Below are 20,455 nucleotides of genomic sequence, written 5' to 3'. Positions count from 1 at the left end.
AACATTAGAAGCATCCGTATGTTTCCCGCTCCGTTCAGCAGTGACTGGTAAATCTTGCTACTTGGGTCCAATTGTGCATGTACAAGCCAGTAAACAACTATTCACCTCTTTCTTCATCTCAGAGTGATTTAGGAACAAAGTTGTTGATTTCCCCATAGAAGTACATATAGCTCATAATAACTGAAGAACAATCAGGTATAAATACAAAATAATATTGAAGTAGGAAAGCAGTGTCTGTGAACAATACAGCTCAGTGGTCTACAGTATAGCCACACAGTGATCTGTTGTAGTACCCGAAGAAAATATTAGATTTACCGATTTTTATTTGTACTAAGAACTCAACTTCATTGGTCCTTAGTATATTGAATGACAGCAGGGTGGATGGAAAGGCGGGGGTGGGAGGGGGGACCACTTTGGAGGATTTGACTCAAATCTATGTGTGTTGAGATGTCATAACGAAACCCATTATTTTACATGCCAACTAGTAAAGTTAATTTTTTTGACTAAATTCACTCAAGAAGAATTATAATAGCTATTGTTTCTGTGAATCTGACTGAAAGCTGATTCAAAGCACACAATTGTGTCTTTTTTGAAAACAGCATCTAGAGTCTTTGTTTTCCAGATAACTGTAGCCTTGAGAGTGTAACGTTCACTCTGACTGGAGTCACCCCATCTTCAAAGGCCTTGAGTTTCTCGTTTTCTTGAACGTATGACTTGTGGTAGGATGCTGATCTGCGTAGGAAACATCCTTTGTTTTCTAGAATGTACTGTGTACTCATCTCTGACCCACTTAGAGAAATCAGCATCTTCCTTCTGTCCATTAGGTTATTGCTTCTTGGATGGAATTTAATGAATATTAATAGCTCAGTTCAGAAGGAGGTGATTTATTAGAGTCCTACACATTTCCATTTTTATGTTGTTTGCTTTCCTCGTGCTTTATGTGCCGTGCGTCTTTTACTTCGGGTTGATTAATAGCTGCTTTTTGTTTTCTGCATTATTATGCATTTTCTATATAACATGTCTTCATATTTTTATTTGTACTGACTAAAATATGCAGTCATAAAACGAGGTGTAAACAGGAAAGAAGTGGTTTCTGGTGAGTAGTTTCTGGTAACTTGTGTTCATGGTCCATTTCAGGCTCGTCATCTGGTACCTCATGTTATGTTTGTTCTCAGCTGTTGAAGCCGGAGAAATTGGACAAGCTCATGACAGGGACTGTCACACTCTTCAGTTCTGTTGTATAATGAACTGATGACAAGGGTAACTCTTGGATGTTTTGAGATGGGTTGCCCCATATAGCCCTAGCAGTTCTGGAACTTACTGTGTAGACCAGGCCACATGAACTTACGGAAATCCTCCTGCCTTTGCCTCCCAAGCGTCACACACCCGACAGAACAGTGCTTCCTTAACTTCCTAGCCCCCTTTCAGATGTGGGTCACTGCTGGTCCGCGCACTGACCAGGGATGTAAGGTAGCAGCAGTGACAGCCACACTGCTGAGAGTCTCATGTTCTCTAAAGACCTTGTAGCGTTACCTGACGATAATTCAGCTCTCACAAAGCTGTGAGGACAGAGTGATCCAAACCCCGCCTTACAGCTGAAGAGGCGCAGTCACAGGAAGATGAAGGTCACTGAAGGTCACACTGGAACAACCAGGTGGGAGGTGTACGGTTCCAACCCTGGGGTCTGGTGCACAGGCTTGCACTCCTGACCAGGGTGCTGGTTCTCTTGAGTCTCAGCAGCTTCCTTACCGTGTTCTACACCTAGATGGTGTCTTCTCCGTCCTCACAGATGGATGAGTCAGGGTCTGACAGCTGCAGTGCACATGCGCAGAGGCACTTGAAGCTGTGCCTCCCAAGTTGAGGCACTGAATGTATTTTGTTGAAAGTTGAAACAGATGTACAAATAGTACATCTGGAAAGGAAAAGGACATATGGCCTTCAAGGTGGCTCAGCAGGTGAAGATACTTCGTTAACATTCCAGATAGCCCGAGTCCAATCCCCAAGGTTCACACGCAAGGAGAGAGCTGACTGCCAGACGCCTCTCACCTCCACACACACCACGACACATACATTCACCAAAATACTAAATCACTTTTAAAAGAATAGGACATAGCTTTCTATTTCCTTGCAACTTTATACTTTTCTTAACAGTTTTATTATATATGATTTGATACTCATTAATTCACTTATGTGTTTATCAATGCCTGGTCTAAATTTCTTTAATCATAGATGGATCTGTGTCAAAACACATTGCCCCTTACTTCATGACGCTGATGCTCTAAGGTTCTATCACAGATGTTAGCAGATAGTCACACAGGTATGTCATGCACACGGAAAGTAAGAGTGGGAAGCAAGATTGTCTCTGGGAACTGTATATGCTGTGCTGTATTTCACAGCCTGCTGGCAGCATCGCGCTGTATATTTTATGTATTACACCAGCGGCAGATATTCAGACACATCGGAAGGTGCTCGTGATTCATGTCTGGCAGTGTAATAAACAGGCAGTGATGGTTGGGTGTTCTATGGTCTCTAATAAGCAATATCTCAACGGGCCTGTCAGATTCTATGAAAAGTCCACAAGATGATGTATTATGTTAATTACCGCCCTGTGGCTTTCATGCTGTTAAGCCTACAAATGCAGCTACATTTTGAAGTTGATTTAAGAATATATTTCAGCCAGGATGAAAGCGCTCCTTATTGTGATTAATGTCATACAATATTTATTCTCTTGTTCTCCTTTTGCCTTTGCTTTGGAATGCTTAATTTCTTTCCATAAGTACGAATTAACCTTGAGATTTAAGCTTTTTCTAGTTTATTTTTAAACCTATTAGATGATCTCCTTTTTGGCTTTTAGTGTCTTATTTTATTAATTTCAAAGGCCAGCATTTAAGAGAGAACCCACGATTGTGCCATTGTTTAATCCTGTACTGAGCTCATTCCGTAGCCATCGCTCATAGTGACACTGTGGACCTGGAATGGATACAGTCTCCAAAAAGCTATTCGAGATGCAAACTTCAGTGTACAACTGCCCATAACAAAGTATTTTCTTACACATGAAAGCTTATAAAGGTTTGGGGAAATTAGCAAATGTTTTGCTATGAACAAGCATCAACAATGGGACTCAGTTTTTTGTTGGTGTTGATCAAACCCAGGACAGTGCTCGGCAGGTGCTTGCTGGATAGGGAGGCTTGGGCTCGTGGGTGGAACACAGTTTCTAAACAGTGCTGTGTTCAAAGGGCAGAAGATACGTGGTGTGCCCGGTACTGAGCTAAGTATCCTTTGCTATCTTACTTGGCTTCCATACAAAGCTGTTAAGAGATACAATTATCACCACTTCAGTAGAAGAAACTAAGGCTTAGGTTTTAAAAACAGACATGATTTTATGTAGCCCAGCTCAAACATGGCTTCTAAGATTTGCAAAAGATACTATGTTGGCAGAGATCTATTAGCCATTGCCAGATCAGCTGAGTAGATGAAGATTTTAAAATGGTCTTGCAGTTACGTAAACAGTGTTAATAACTTAATGATTCCAGGGGCGGGAGAGATGACTCAGTGGCTAATGTTGTTTAACTGTTCTTGCAGAGTTCAGTTCCCAGCACCATATCATGGCTCACAACCGCCTGTAACTCTAGTTCTGAAGAACCCAGCCCCCTCTTCTGGCCTCCACAGTCACCTACATAAACCTAGTAATAAACAACGCACCTGTGGTGTGAATGACTGAGGCTTCTGTTACAGTTTAAAGCTTAGGCTTTTGCTGGAGCAGTCCCCCTGCTACTCACCCCGTGGCTGGGTCTGTAGACATCTCTGCTCCCCTCCAGCCCTTTGTTCCCCTGTGTGTCTGCTGTCAGTTGTCTTTCTTCTGCATCCCTCTCTCTGGGTCACTTTGCCTGGAAGCTCTGCCTCTTTCCTGCCCGGCTGTTGGCCATCAGCTCTTTTTTTATAACTACTCAGCAGCGACGCAGCCTTGGATGTATCTGTTTACAAAATAGAAAACCCAGTGACTGACCATAGAAATGACAGTACCAGAATCCTGCCTGCACTTGGTTCTCTGCCGGTACAGAATTTACTATTGAAAATACAGAGACCGCCTTCATACAAAACCTCCCTAGTGTTTAGCTGGTGTCTTACCTGGCAAGTGAAAGATCTCAGACTATAAACACTGTCCTTCAGGTAATTCTGAGACAGAGTGTGGGCGTGGGCCACACCTGAGTTAGAGCCATCTTGGGACGTGTTGAAAATGCAGACTCCTGTACCCTGATAGCCATAAATTAACTCCATGCCGTGGTCCACCCCCACCTCTCAAAGTCAGCTTTGTGGTCTGATTTAGTTAATCGAGAGATAGCTGGTGGACCAGTTAGGACAGAAACAGGCCTTTCCCTTGCACCGGAGACCCCTTGGATTGGTTTAGTAAATAGTACGGCATTTTTCGGTCTATTTATTTTTTTTCTACATGTCTGCTGAGGAAATTCTCCAGAGGCTGTGTAGTCACATGGTGGACCCAGCCATGATATAAGCTGGTGGCAAATGCCACCAGCTTTTTCTTTTGCTTCAGTAAAAGAAACTACCAAAAAACCACACTGGATGTTCCTAGTTTTGTGTTCTTGGAGTGTGTGTGTGTGTGTGTGTGTGATGGTTTTACTATGAAGCTAGGCTGGTCTTAAACTCACAATACTGGCCTCAGATTCTGAAGGCTTGTACCACCATGCCCAACAAGCAGTTTGTTGTGATGGCTAGGAACTCTGATTTCCTAGGGAAATGTCCCTGAGGAGAGCCACTAGGGCCTCTTATGCCACTTCATGCCATCATTGTGGATGGTCAACTCTGCCAATCCGACCCTAGCTGACTGTTACCAGTGTTAAAAATGGATCAGGTGAGGCTTTGAATCTGATTGTGATACCACACACTTAAATTCCTGGCCCTTGCTTTATTCTCAATGCTTTCCAAATGCAATCCGCACAGTTTCTGCAGTGGACTGAGTAGCTCCCCAGTTGTGTAACTACCCTTTGACCTTAGTGCTGACTCAGCAGCCAGTGCTCACTGAAACTTGGGAAAACACAGTGAAGTGTGGTGGGTCCTCTGTGCAGAGGGAGACGGATGTAAAATAGTCAACACGTGCCGGGTTAGGATAGGTGCTGGAGGTGGCAGCAGCAGGAGGGAAGGAGTGAGGGACAGCAGAGGTGAGGGTGGCTGTAGATTTGTTTGTCTGTTTAGATTTTTGACATTTGAGGGTTCTTTGCATTTAGCACTGATTCTCTGCTGTCCCACTGGTCTAGCTTCCTCCCTGTTCTGAATGTCCCCGAAGCAAGAGTCAGCGCTTTACACTCACGAGCTCATCTTTGTTCTTTGCTCACACAGTTTCTGCAGGGATGCCCCACCATCCTTTGTTGCTTAATCACATGGTACCCGATCTTCCAAAACATCTTCCCCTCCCTCCATAGGTCAGAGACCGATGAAGCTCCCCTACGGCTCTGGCTTGGAGGTCTCCAACAGAATTCGCAGCACCTCACAGTCATGCCCGGCCTATTGAACTAGGTTTCTGTGCACTGCTGATCTCCCTAGCTGTGACATTCTTCACAGTGGCTGAGGATTTGTCATTTTACTCACAGAAGTTCTGCAAATGCGTCCTTACTTAATAAGCCCCTGGGCTTATCCTTCACTAGTTCATAGGGAATCCGAACCTTTCTTTACTAAGTGAAAGGTAAAATACTCCCTGTTGTACGTGAAACCAGTAAAGACGTTAAACAACGGGAACGGTTCCATATCACTGCGGACGTATGGCTTCAATAACCACACAGGGATGCCACGGCTAAGTCTGTGCCTGTTTTAAATTGAATGCTGCAGCAGCAGGAGCAAATGTGTCTGGATTTAAATCTAACATGGATCTCCTCAAATTAAATGAGGACATAAGATTCTGCACTAATTATGTGTGCTCCATGTCATCTCCTAACTAGGAAGGGATAATTGGATCGATGGAGCATGGAGACAGTGAGCTGTGGGGGGCTGGGAAGGGTTCTGGACGGCTGGCTACATTTGCTGAAAATGCTGCTTTTCTTCACAGCACTTGGGCTAGTGTACTGAAGATTGACTTCAGTTACTGCCCCCCTACTTGGGGGTGAATCCCCCAAGTCCCCCCAAGTCTTGTCAACTATACCACTTCGGTCCTGGCCTGTGACCTGTGTATAGGTGAGGTGGCCCAGCTCAGCTGTAAAAAAGGGAAAAAGTTGTAAGGGTCCAGGCTGCTGCCCGGGGTGGTGAAGCTTTGTAGGATCTCTCTCTCTCTCTCTCTCTCTCTCTCTCTCTCTCTCTCTCTCTCTCTCTCTCTCTCTCTCTCTCTCTCTCTCTCGCTCTCTCGCTGTTGGGCATACAGGCAGGTGGAAGCAGTGGGAGACATTAGTTGCATTCCTGCAGGTTTATGTGATTCACATACTTGATCTAGGAGCTGTCGATGTGGCTCAGTTTGAAAAATGCTTTCCAGGTAAGCAGGAGGACCTGGTCAGATCCCTAGTACCAGAGCAGAAGGTTGGGTGTGTGTTGTGTGCTTATAATTTCCTTCCTGGGGAGGCAGAGACAAGAGGATCCCTGTGACTAGGCAGCCAGGCTAGCATATTGGTGAGTTCTTATTCAGTGAGGAAATTAAGTGGAAGGGCTGGAGCGATGGGTGAATGAAGGGTTGACGGTGCAAGAATGAGTTTGAATCCGCAGAACTAAATCTAGGTCTGAGGATCTAGAATCCCAGGCCTCTGCCGTGAAATGATAGAATAGTTCCCGATGCGAGCAGGCTGGCTAACCAGGTGTGTGCAGTGGTGACCTGCCTCAAGGTGGACCTCTGCGTGTGCACCCACACTCGTGCAAGTGAATATGCACACACATCACATACAAGTGTAAGGTGGGGAGCAGTTGAAGATACCCATGGCCAGCCTCTGACCTAAACCACGTACAGTGCACACACCTGCACATACTATACACACACGTACACAGGTACACACAGAGACAGAAACTAAACACTTGGCTTGATTGGAAGAAAATGATTTGTGTCTGCATGCTCTTATCTGCCATGCCCTGCTTTGTTGACTCTTCTTGGCCTTTGGGGTTTCACTGAGATGTTGGGTTTATGTGTAGGAATGTCACCCTGTAGAAAGGATGAAGTGCCTGCAAGGGCATAGCCATGGGAGAAGCTGAGAAAAAAGAAGCCAGGCCCAAGGTTCTGTTCATAGGCATTATAGCAATAGGCCAGCCAGCCAAACTATGATATTTCAAGTAGGAAATGGTGGGAGAAGGAATTTTTCTGATATGGTTCACAGGTTCACAGATATTCTGTGTATGTTATATCTAATTTTTACAAAAAGACTTTAAAAAGGAGTGGAGCAAAAACTTTTCTAAAACTGGAGACACATGCGTGCTGGTTGCAGTTGTTTTGTTTTATTATTGGTATCCTCTGGCCTTATTTGATTCTGTTATTAGCTGAGAACGCACACTTCTCACTTGTACAGGGTTTGAGAGCTATTTCTTTACCCTGTTCATGCAAAGTGGGGGAGAGTGTCTTCCCTTCCAGCCGTCCCCTGTGGTGCAGTCCACAGGGAAAGAGGCTGCCACAGCTCACTTGGCTGTTCCAGGTAAGCTTGAGACCAGCAGAAAAGAGGGAAGGACTCTCAGGAAAGACTGGGCTGAGGATGGCTGAGGTGAACTCAGTGCAGTAGGTTGGAGCTGCAAATGTGGCTGAGGCAGATGTAGGAGAGCTGGCCGTCTGCTTGGGGACCGGGTCCTGGGCTGCCCTGCAGCAGCTGCCGGAGCTTCTCTGAGTGCCACGCACCTGGTGTGTGCTCACGTGACCTGAAATCATCCCTCACTTCTAAATTGATACCCAAAAGGTTTTCAAATCAAATTTTAGCAACCTTTTTTGGTAAAAAAGGATGTAAAATTATTAAATGCTTTATAAACTCAGAATGAGTGCTGGCCAAGTAGCATCAGTACGTCCCAGTGGGATTTTGATGGTAGTTAACTGAGTTCCTGTGGATGCACACACACTGTACAGGTGTCTGAGGGGTGTCAGGGATCCAGGTGACAGGGTACACAGACTGTCTCAGCCCTGAAGTTGTCTGTGAATGTTGATTTCCTGGAAAGCCTTTGAAGTTTGAAAACTGCTTTTAGGTATTTGCTTAGCAGCCAGAGTAAACTGGTGCTGGCCTCTGGCTGTCCATGTGAACACTCCATTCCAGCTGGTGAAAGGTGACAGTCAACCTCTGCCTCTTTGTTTTTAATGAAAGGGAAGCTGGCCCTCGTTGTTAATATATAAGCAAATTCAGCTACAGAAACTGAAAGTTCAGCTATTGAGGTGTGACGTCTGTGTGTGTGCTTGCGTTTTAGAAATGTCATATCTCAGGTGTGCCTATGTACATAAGAAATTCGGAAATCTGTCTTAGAATTGTCATTTAAGAGACATGGTTATTTCTAGATACATAGAAATGTATGATGATGTTTTACAAAAAGTAGTTTATTCTGTGAAAAAAATCATATTAAAAACTTTATCTTTGGGTATAATGATTACAGACTATCACCGAGCAGTCTTGCAAGTTAATCTAAAGTTTTTCTTTTAAATATTTTCAATAAACAAAATGCTATTACCTTATACACAAGAGTCCTGAGTTGTATTTTTTTTTTTTTTTTTTGCTTTAAATTAACTTCTGTTCTTCCCTCTGAAAACCAATAGGAAAATCAGTTTCATTGCATATCAGTAGGTAGGCTGGTTTTCTAATGTGTGATTCTCAGTTTTGTCTAGACCATGTCTGATGCACAGAACAGGTGTTTTGTTTAAACCAAGTTTTTTTTTTTCCTTTGTTTTGTTTTTAGTTTGTTTTTCTGTGACTTGGTTTCTCTGTGGAGTCTTGGCTGTCCTGGAACTAATCTGTAGAACAGGCTGGCCTCAAACTCACAGAGATCCACCTGCCTCTACCTCCCAAATGCTAGGATTAAAGGCATATGCTACCATCACTTGGCTAAACCAAGTATTCTTATTAGTAAAGTTAAGGTCTCAAGTTTAAATTACATGTTACTGAAATGAAACCATTTAGTGTTTCTTAGACTTTTTTTTTTTTTTTTTTTTTAATGGGCAAAATGGAGTTTCTTACATAGGATAGAGCTTGGCTTTTCTGAGTAGGCTTTGAACTTGAGACCCCCTGGCTCCTGAGGAGCTTTTGAAGGAGCAGGAGGTGTATATAGACTCCCAGGCTTGCTGCCAGGTAGTCCGTGTTTGCTTAAGCACCGTAAATAAGTCTGAAGATTAGTGAAGTGTGAGGCCTGCCACCTTGACCCTGCTACTTAATGGATGATCCATGGCTTGGGCCTCAGTCCTTCCGGCAGAAAGTAGATAATAAGTCAAGAAAACAAACCACTGAACCAAGATAGGCCCCCCTTTTCACCAGTTTAGAGCATTCACGTTTAATTTTCTTCTTGTTACCGTGAAGCTTAGTCCTGGTCTTCCTCTAAAAATAGCAGGTAGATTCTGATCACTTCATTACTTTAGCTGTCCGTAAGGAATACCTAATAAATTGTGTTGGCCTGAGTTGATACAGAAGAGCAGGTATCAAGCAAACTGCCATTGAATGTCCTTAGCTCTTTCTGAATAGACTTCCATGATGTATTAGGATAACAGAGCAGCCAGTGGAGCCGGAGCTACCTCCAGTTCACAAAGAACTGACTGGACCGGCTGGGGGAGGGGAGCCTCGCATGGACATAGGGCAGAAAGCGCATCTCTGCCATAGTTTTCCTCAGAGACTACCTTAAGTTTCTCCCTTACTGCAGACCTTCACTCACTAAGCTATGTGACTCCGGGCTAGCAAGATGGCCGAGCAAGCCTGGGGTCAATCCCTGGAGCTGCACCTAGACCCACTCACACGCATCATGCACGCACACCACACAGCAATAACAAAACATTTTTGAAAAGAAGTTCTCGTTGTCCTGACGGCCTGTATCTTTCGTGTACATTTGTGAATCGGAACCTGGCTTCAGTAGTGCGGAAAGCCCAGCTCATCAATACCATGTACCACTGTTCTCTGGAAAAAAAAAAAATTGATCCTTCTTTTCCTTTTTCGTTATGAAAGGAAACTTTATTTCAGAGTAGCAAGTGCATTGTCTGAACTCATCCACACCCTCTTTGTCCCTCCCCTCCCCCGTTTGTTGCAGACCAGGATGAAAGAGCAGCTGAGCTCAGCAGGGAGCAGAACGAGAAAACCATCCGGAGCACGCAGACTGCGCTCCGCAACTTCCGGGAGTTCCTCATCGCCAAGTACCCTTCGGAAACCAGAGAGATCTATGTCATCCCTTGCAAGGAGCTAGACGCCTACCTTGCCTCCTTCTTTGTGGATGCCAGACAGAAAGATGGGTCTGAGTACGAACCCAACAGCCTGGCGAACTACCAATGTGGGCTGGAACGGTACCTGAAAGAGCACAGGTATGGCTACAGCATCACCAGGGATAAGGAATTCAAGCGCTCCCAGGAGGCCCTGAAACAGAAGCAGATTGAGCTCCGCTGCAAAGGCAAGGGAAACAAGCCGCACAAGTCCATGAAGCTCACCTTTGCCGATGAGCTCATCCTGCGGAAGAGGGGGCTGCTGAGCAGGTACAACCCCGAGGGTCTGCTCAACCTCGTCTGGCTCAACAATACAAAAGCCTTCGGCCACTGCACGGGCTTCCATGGATCCACCTTGAAGTGGGGTGACATCCGGCTCCGTGTCACAGAAACTGGGCTTGAGTACCTGGAGTGGATGGGTCAGGACACTGGTGATTTGAATGCCAAAACCAAGAGAGGAGGAACAGACTCCCGAGTTTACGCCACCCAGCATGCCCCACAGACCTGCCCCGTGCAGGACTATAAGGAGTACGCCCAGCGGAGGCCTCCAGCTATGCGCTATGAGGACGCCCCCTTCTACCTGTCCATCAAGCCAGTCGTGAACTTGGCAGCTCTTCATTGGTACAATTGCCAGGCCCTCGGCAAGAACAAGCTAGCCAAGATGGTGAAGACCATGTGTGAGAAGGGCAACATCCCCGGCAGGAAGACCAACTTCAGCGTCTATCAGAGCTGCAGCACCTTGTCTGAGGCCCAGAGCAATCAGCTGGTGCTCATCTGCAACAACCTGAGCCAGCAGGCTGCCCAGTCCGTGGCGGGCCACTCCAACAGCGGCAATTTCATTGTCTCCTCTTACGACTCTTCCTCAGACACGGCCTGAGCAGGTGGCTCGTTCAGGACCCCACTTTGGTTTCTGTGTCCCAGGAAAGCGCCGTGTGTACTGATTGCGCCCTCCCACCTGCCCTCATCGCTAACTTTATAAAATGCAGATCTCTATTTTTCTTTTACAGAAGAGCCAATGGCAGTAGTTTAGTAACTTAACACGGTATTTATAGGCTTGAGACAAACACGTGTGCTTGTGGGTGATGACGTGCAATTGCTGTCACAGGCTTGGCAAAAACCATAGTGGCTCTCAGGCAACTGTGGAGAAAGAATTCCGTTTTAAAAAAAAAAAAAAAAAACCAGGAAGGAAACCGAGAGTCATTCACGACACTGTGTTCTCAGTTCCTCCTCCTGCCTCACCTCCCGCATTTACTCTCCTTCATAGATGGATTTATTTTTTTAATTTTTAAAGATTACATATGAACCAGGAGACGGCTTTACTGCTCATGCAGTATTGCTGAGCCCGATCAGAAAGTGGCATCCTAAGCTCAACATGAAGTTATCTGCATATATTTTTAGAATAGAGTTTTAGCCGTGCCTCATTTTCACCAGCTATGGAGATCCCCACACGTAAAGAACTTTCCTTTGGGGAGGTGGGGTGTAGAAGAGGAATAAAGGTGCCATTCTTTTTTTTTTTTTTTTTTTTTTTTCCCGGAGATGTCTCATTTAAAATTAATATGCAAGGTGGGCTGTGGGGGTGGGGTAAAAGGTTGTCTCAGAGTTCATTTTAGTGCGGTACTTGGGCTCAGTAGAATGCTCCTTATCCCCAAGTCTGATCATCAGATTTACAAGAAATTTAAAACTACCAAAAACTTAGAGAATATTTGAGTGTTAGATTGTATATCACGCATGTGAGAGAAGGTAGAGAGTAGACGCCCCACTAAAAAAAATCTGACGCATTGGTAGAGCCACGCTGCAGTATCCTGTTACTATGTCTAAGCATTAAACTCGGCTCTTTTCCCTAGGGTCTACTTGACTCCGAGCTTAAGATCAAAAGAACGTTGACACCCATTTTAAATCACAATATTTTGTTACCAGGCTTAGCAGAATTCAAAGCGTTCTTCAGTTCCTTCTCAGAAAACAGAGATGCATTTATCCGTGATACTCTGTAGTTCCAATAATGTTAGTCATGGTTTCTTTAGCCTTTGTTTTCAAGTCTTGAAGACTGTAGTAAATTACTAGCTAAGACGCTTCAAAAATCAAGTAAGTGTGGGTGTTAGAGCTACACTGAGGCTGAGCCGGGGTCGTCCACATCATTTGCCATCAGTAAGGTACAAGGACTGCACACCATCTTTGGTCTGTCACGTCTGAGCGGCCTCTCTGGGTATGTGTGACTCATTAGCTTGGAAGGTAGTGGTTTTTTATATTATGATAAAAAGACAATTATTTTTATTTGCTTTACTAAGTTCCCACGGCCAGGTGGCTCTTTGCATCAGTAAGTAATAACATGGGGACTTGTGGGCTGTGGTCCTCGAGGGCAGAAGTGGCAGGTCTGCCTGGGGCACTGTTGGGTAGTGTATCTCTATGACCTTGTCCTTCAATGGGAAGTTGTAAAGAGAGGTGTGTATATGTCTACACAAGTATTATCTAACTCTTTTGAACCACCTTCAGGAGAAAGTAAGTTCTCTTCACTTCAGGATGAAATGATAAGTCAGTTAGATGAAGGACTTGTCTGCTTTTTCTGTTCGCCCTCTTCAGTATGAGCTAGGTGTTGGTTTGAGCCAGAAATGAGAGCGTCGTCTTCTATCTCGGAAGGCTGTCTGCTCTACAGGAATGGGCAGGGTGTCATGGCTGCCCACTGTCCTCTAACCCCCTCCCCATTGCCTCCACTTTTAACCGCACAGGGCTTTCTCCCTGCTCCTCTGCAGAACTTCCCGCTCTCCTTCCTCTAGAGCTGGCCCTTGAGCTCATGACAAGCCCGTTGTGAGGGAGCCTTTTGAAAGGCCATTTTTATGGGGTATACCTGCCGTTTTCATGGCATAGTTGGTCAGTCCCGTGGTGTTGGCCTCAGAGTGTTTGAGAAGGAAGTCCTCTCAGCTGTCCTGAGAGAACCGTCTGAGGACCGACTGCAGACCTGTCCTGCTTACTCTGCTACGTTTTCATCCAGACAATATTACATTGGTATTGTGAATTGTTTGTTTATGATTTTCTGTGAAAACTAACAGATAGGAACACTGTGATATTTAGATTACAACAGCCTTTTGAAACATGGCTTATAGAAGAAGCATAGCCAGTTTAGAACTTCTTTAATTAAATTATAAGAGTCTGTGACTACCTCTGAATTCTGTGTTTTTATCTAAAAATTCTGGGGACATATCACTGTTGGAAGCAGTTTTTATTATTTGGGATTTTAACCGACAAAAATTATTCCACTCTGGCACAGCCACATGCCAACATTTATTGTGGTTATTAGGGCTAATGTGGAATGTTTCATACATAATATACGTCAGCTATTAAATATTATTTCATAATTTTAACGACCTTAAATGTTCCCCGTTAATTCATTTTCTCTTAAGTTTTTGTTGTGTTTAGTAGGGTTTCACCACACAGGCTGAAGTAGCTTTAAAGTCCTAATCTGCATCCCTCTACATGAGTGCTGGGATTACAGCAACTATACAGTGTGTCCCTAAAGTGGCACCTTGTCTATGACAGATGGCCTGCATCCTTTCTGGCGTAGGCTAAGTCCTCGTGTTTTCGTTAAATTCATACTTATGGAAACTCTGGCACTGACCAACGCCCAGAGCTGTGATTTCAATGAATTTATTGCTATGAAAATTTATGGCCACATAGGCAAGTATTTATTGAGTATTTAGTTGGTGGGAAGTCTGTAAAGATGAATAAAATTCTGTTCTCAAAGAAAATGTAAAGATGTAATGAAAGTTTCATTTTTGAGAGCCTAGCGCCCCCCCCCCCCCCAGCCTCTATGCTGGTCCCATTCTGTCTTGTCTTCGCAGTTTGCTGCAGAGTAACCCACTTTCAGTTTTCTATGAAGGCTTTTCCTTAGAGCGTCTCATAAAATCAGTGATACGGTGAAGCCATTAGTGCAGTGGTTCCCGTGTTCACACAGGTGCACACAGGAGTGAAAGGACCCGTGGTGTCGGTCCTTTGTTAGAACATACATATAGGTGTTCCCCTATAGCGGGTGCTTCTAGTTGTCTTTATTAGTAATTATTTTAAGTGATTGTCCCTCTTCAGGAAGGAGAAAATCTGATAGGTTGTCCGGTCACGGAGCGAGCAGGTAAAAGCGGCTATCCGTGAAGTGCGCCTGGATCCCAAGTCCCGCTGCTCCAGGAGTGGCTGCTTGCACTCCTGATAATTCTGCAGTAGGCTTTCTGGAGTAACAAGCTGAAGATAAACTCCCTGGTGTAAGACAGGTTCTTTGAGAAGAGGCCCCACATGTAGGCTATGCTGTCATTTCCTAAGGCAGAGAGCGGGGCTGCCTTGAAAACTTTAATTCTTACCATCAGACAGGTCTGAGAACTCACACACTGCAGATGCTGGGCTTCCTCACTGCTGGGTTCCTACTGATAACAGATAAAGGGGTCTTTAATTACCCACAACTCTGGACTTTACTGTTCTGAGCAGAGAAAAGGAAGATGTATCTCCCAAGGCCCAGTATAACTTAAAAATTGACCAGCAGTGTTTGCTAGAATTGAGTGAAAGATCCTGTTTGGTATTGAAGATTGTGGTTTCTTAAAAATACGCCATTTCAATATACTGAGTTGAGGTTTTGTGCAAATCATGATGAGTTAGAATCAGTATTAGTTAGGTCTTGTTAATAAAACCATTGTCTTTGTTGAATTGTGATCTAGAAAAACCTAAGAAGCCGCCCAGTGATTGCCAAGATTTAGACTAGGAAACCCTCTTGCATAGGTGATAACATATGCACGTGAATACTCTCATTACACTCCCTAGGTACCTCAGAACACACACACACACACACACACACACACACACACACACTCACACACTGAAGACAGTCGGTTCCTTAGGCCTCTCTTCCTTTGAGAAGCTGTCCCAATTGGGTCCGTGTTTCCTCTGTTAGAGACACTTCAGATGTTTTTAATCAGTGAAACAGCGCCCTGGAGAGATGAGATCCGTGCCTGAGTCTTAGCATCTTGTTGGGACTAGAGCCATCGGGCTGGGCACTCAGACTCCCTGCCCATATATAACACTTGATAGAATTTAGAGAATTACCACCTTGCCACCCATATGGACATTAACCCCAAATAAAGTGGTTTTTTCTCTTTTCCAAACTGTATTTTAAACTCATGTTTTTTTTTTTTTCCTTGTTTTTTAAAGACTGAATCTCACTGTGTAGTTTGGCGAGCTGGAACCCCCTGTGTAGTCTAGGTTGGCTTTGAACTCACAGAGATTTGACTGCCTCTGCCTCTGGAGTACTCAAAGGTGTGCCAGAATCAGCCCGTACATTTTTTTATGGGCTGTTTGGATGTGAAACTTAACTTTTCACTGTACGGGGTTGAATGTATGTGAATAACCTCTCGTATAATTGGTTCTTAATCAGTTTCACCCAGTTTGTCCCGATCACATTTAGTTTTCAGTTGGACATGAAGAGGCAGGTTACCTGCATCTTTTAAGTATTGGGTTCCATTTGTAGACCTGTTCATTGGCATTCTCTGAAGATCAAACTGTATGATATCCGTATTATTGATATGAGACATAATTTGTGCAATCTGACTGTTTGAGACAGACCTTCAGTCAAAAAGATTACATTTTCATCAACATAATTAAGATTTCCTAAAGTGAATTTGTTTGGTGATAATGAAGGGGAAATGGTGGCTGATGATCCAAGTCTATAGCAGGGAGGTTAGAAACGCAAAGAGCAGGAATGTATTATGTTGACTTTTCTTCTGAAAAGAAATTCAAACATAAGAAAATTCCCAGACATAATTTAAAAACTTATCAGGATCAGTGGAGACAATAGCAAAATTTAGGATTTTTTAGAAGAACAGTTTAATTACTGGTCTTTTTACAGACCATCTGTCCTGGTTTGACACTCGAATTAGCATTTCTACCATTCTGCATTTGTGTCAATAGGAGCTCTAAGGATGCTTTGGCCTAGTTTTCTCGTCTGTGGTAGGTAGAGTTAGGAAGGCATCATGATCTAGAATCCTAACAATTACTGTGCTTACAGTTTTTATAGATCTGTAAAATTGCTTTTCTGTGTTCCAACATTTTATAAATCATATACCTTAGAATACTTTACTATTAATTTATAATTGAGTATTTATACTGGGTATCCATATCTAGTATTAGCCCAGGCAGATTAACTTTATCTAACTGAACTTTTATACCTATAATCCATATGGTACGACTTTTAAAATAGCATTTATAATTTTAAAAACTTTTCTTTATAAAGCATTTGTTACAAAAAGAAAAAGAACTCGCCAAAAACCATTACACTTTCTATGCATTGTGTGACAACTGAGTGACTCCAAAACTTTGCATGTTGTTCTAGGTGCTCGTTCGGTGTTTATGACGTTGTTGTGGGGTTGTTCACCATCGCTGCTATCACTGTGCTCTAGAGTTAGGCTGTGCTACCCATGCGTGTGTGTTGTGTGTGACTTGAGAAAGTCTTACTAAGTCCAGTATTTTGAGCCAGCATTTAGTGGCTTCTTCGGAAGGAAATGTGGTTGTCATGCAGTGCCAAACCACAGTCTCATGTGTGTCCTTCCATTCCAGAGAGGGGGCGGGGCTTTCCTGCCACCCACCTGCAAATAAAAAAAAAAAAGAAAGAAAGAAAACAACAATTCTGTTTCGTTTTGCTTTTAAGGATTCTGTCCCTGAGAATTTTCTTCTTTTAAACCTGAGTGTTTTTACTGGGAAAGTCTGGTGGAAGACTGGGGGCAGCACAGCCTTATTTTTAGGTTGAATAGTGTAGTAGCAGAAGCCTGCAAGGTGTATACATCATCTTAGGTGTCAGCGTGGTTCACTGCTAGAATTGCATCTATAAGAGTAACTAGCAATTTAGGGGCTGGAGAGATGGCTCAGTGGTTAAGAGCACATCCTGTTCTTCCAGAGGACCGGAGTTGGGTTCCCAGTTAACACATCAGGTATATGTAATTCTAGCTCCAGGCCAAAATCTCTGCACATACTTACGTACAACTAAAGATAATTTTAAAAATGAATCTAAAGAGGAATTTGATGTATACCTTAAAGTTCCTAATGTCAGCTTTTGTGTTGAGCACTTACTTGGGCTGTGAGGTGTTTCATGGCCTTTTTACCTGTCTGTCTATTCAGTCCCCACTGCTTCCCTTTGCCTAGGTGGTAACACACACACACACACACTAAAGACAGTAAAGACAGGAAGAATGCTGCTTTAACAGATTAACTCCGCCTACTGTACTTGCAGGGGGAGGGGGATATTACATTCTTATTCTCTCACAGCAGAGGTTAGGCTATCATACAATAGTAAGCAAAGACAGCTGCCTCTGGAGGAGCCTTTTTACGCCAACATGCCAAAACCCCTCCCTTACCACAGGGTCCCCTGTCAGTTCAATAGGTAATAATTACAAGATTGCTTTCATGAGGGAATTATCTCCTTAGTTACAGAGAGGCTTTTTGTGTGACTGTCAGTGGCATAGTGACAGCCAGTGCTATGTTTGGACACATTGGGTCTAGAGCTACCGATTTAATTCTAGGATTATTAAAGCTACTTCATCAGGGCTCCTGCCAAGTCTTTGCTTAGAGCCTCAGTTCCCACCCTGTGGTTTGTGACCCTTCGGGGGTCACATGTCAGATATCCTGCCTATCAGATATTTATACTGCAGTTCATAACAGTAGCAAAATTACACTTAGGAAGTAGCAATAAAGATAATTCTGTGGTTGGGGGTGTCAAATAATGTGAGGAACCGTATTAAAGGGTCACAGCATTGGGAAGGCTGAGAGCCACTGGCTTAGAGAAAAAGATTTAACCGAGCATGCCTGCCAGAATGCGCTTTGAATGTTCACCTCTCCGTGAGGTGACAAAGCGATGAAAAGAAACTGAGTTCTTCGTGGTTTTTTTTACCCTCAGGTCTTCTGTTTTGAACATCTCTCTAACCTAAGGCCCTTATGTCTAGAGTAGTTTTTGAATAAACAGTGTAGATACTTGATCCGTTTTTAATTTATTGTTTTCATTTCCCCATGACTGTAAGCATGTTTGTTGCTAAAGTTGGACGTAGAGTTGCTACATCAGCCTTGTGCTAAGGGGTCGTCTCCCTCTCCTGTGTGGTCATATAAACATTTCACCAAAACCCCACAGACCTGAAGGCTGCTGAGGAAACCTGATGGGTGGCCATCTTTAAATTTACCAGGATCAGTATGTGATGCAAATGTGCATTATAAAGAAGACTCTCATGCCTTAGTGGGATGGAGGGAGGCTGCAGTCAGCTCCGTGAGGTCCTCTGCTCTGGCTAGACTGTGGACAGGTTTATAGCTCCTTTTCTTCCGTCACAGAGGACTTAGGGAATGTCATGAAAGCACACAGGGCTGGGCTGTGCTTTCGGAGTGTGTGACTTGCCCAAGACGGTCGATTGGCATCTTTTTGTGTGTTTCGTAGCCCCTGGCTTTTGTATGATTCATGTGGGGAAAACGTGTGTCTCTGTCACTGAAGTCATATTTAAACGTTTCTTTACGCTGCTACACTTATAACTTGTGACAGGAAGCAGAGAAGGGTGAGTCCAAGTGGAAGAAACTTGTGTTAATGTGTCAGATGTCAGGTGATCCTCTGCCTGTTGGTGTTTGTGATAATGTAGAACTTTTGTCACTAAGGGTATGTATGGTGCTTCTCTCACATTTACTTCGCTGCTCACTGACCTTTGACACTAAGATGTTCCGTCTTTCTCAGCTCACCATTGGCTTCATTACTGTCTGTGTACTTGTGCTTTAAATAAAACTCGAGCTTTGTGTCCCAGTGGTCGATCCGTCGTCTGTATAACGTCTGCCTCTAATGGAGCGAGATTTTCTGTTGGCTTTTTATATTTGCTGGTACAGATGGAAATGAGCAATCCAATAAATTCGGCCAGTGCGTGCTGATGGTGTCTCCCGTGCGGGCCTGTTCAGTCACACTGTCTTTTCTTTATGTGGGCATGACAACCAGTTTTCACTTAATAAATTATTTTCTGCAAAGTAGCTGGTTTTGTAACTTTACCAACTTAAAATGCAGGTTGAAATTTGAAAAAAAAAGGTCAAATAGTTGTCCTGGTATACTGCAGTGACCCTGGGATGTTGTCACTATGTACAAAGCCATGGTTGGATACTCCATACACATGTATCTAACCATGAAGGGGACGTCCCTGAAAGAGGAAGCATTTATGTACACAGCTATTTACAAAACAGGTAATAAAACAGGTAATGGCTCTGGAGCTGGTTTATTCATGGGCTTTCTGTAGCTCCAGGCCAATTTATGGAACAGAATACTCCACAGCAGATATTTAACCATTTATTTGTTAATTTATGTATTTACTGTGGAGGGGATATGTACGTGCGTGCATGTGTGTGTGTGTGTGTGTGTGTGTGTGTGTGTGTGTAGGCTAATGGTGAACGTCAAGTTCTTGTCAGTTGCTTCACCACTTAACTTTTGAGACAGGATCTCTGAATGAGCCAAGGGTTCAATCAACATTTTAGCTCAGTCGCCTGGCCACTGTGTGTATGTGTGCACACATGCTTTTTAAATACATAAAAGTCGTACAGATCTAAATACATTATTGCAGATTAGAGATGGTTCAGAAGTTATTAGCACATGCTTCTGGGGGACCTGGGTTTGTTTCCCAGCACCCACATAGTAGTTCACAACTGCCGTTAGCTCCAGTCCCAGGGGATCTGACACTCCTTCTGGTGCATCAGGACATACGTGGTACACAGACATACATGCAGTAAAACCCTGATACACAGGGCTGAAGAGATGGCTCAGCAGTTAAGAGCACTGGCTGTTCTTCCAGAGGTCCTGAGTTCAATTCCCAGCAACCACATGGCTGCTCACTGGTGAATTATTAGATACAAATGGTTACAGATCTGTAATGAGATCTGGTGCCTTCTAGTGTGTCTGAAGACAGCTACAGTGTAGTCATATAAATAAAAATTAATCAAACCCTGATGCACATTTATATACATATATGTGTGTGTGTGTGTATGTATATACTGTAAAGCTGGACATTGTAACACACACCTATGATTCCAGCACTCAGGATACAGAGGCAGGTGGATCTCTGAATTTGAGGCCATCCTGGT

The 20,455-nt window shown here is 43.8% G+C and overlaps 1 protein-coding gene across 2 annotated transcripts in view; it reads left to right on the top strand.

Moving 5' to 3' along the window:
- Positions 1-20,455, top strand: part of KIAA1958 — a gene marked incomplete at its 5' end in the record, with an annotated part of 54,225 nt that overhangs the window by 12,106 nt on the left and 21,664 nt on the right. Inside the window, one exon of one of the 2 annotated variants that reach the window (XM_080940268.1) lies at positions 10,180-10,263. The exons of the other annotated variant lie outside the window; for it this stretch is intronic. Within the exon in view, the coding sequence (XP_080796394.1) occupies positions 10,180-10,263 (84 nt within the window). The remainder of the gene's footprint in view (positions 1-10,179; positions 10,264-20,455) is intronic. 2 annotated transcript variants of the gene reach the window in all.

This window comes from Micromys minutus, assembly GCF_963924665.1.
Source record: "Micromys minutus genome assembly, chromosome: 28".
Classification (NCBI taxonomy): Eukaryota; Metazoa; Chordata; class Mammalia; order Rodentia; family Muridae; genus Micromys; species Micromys minutus.
Note: the sequence above shows the minus strand (reverse complement) of the source record. Positions and strands in the feature narration are given on the sequence as shown.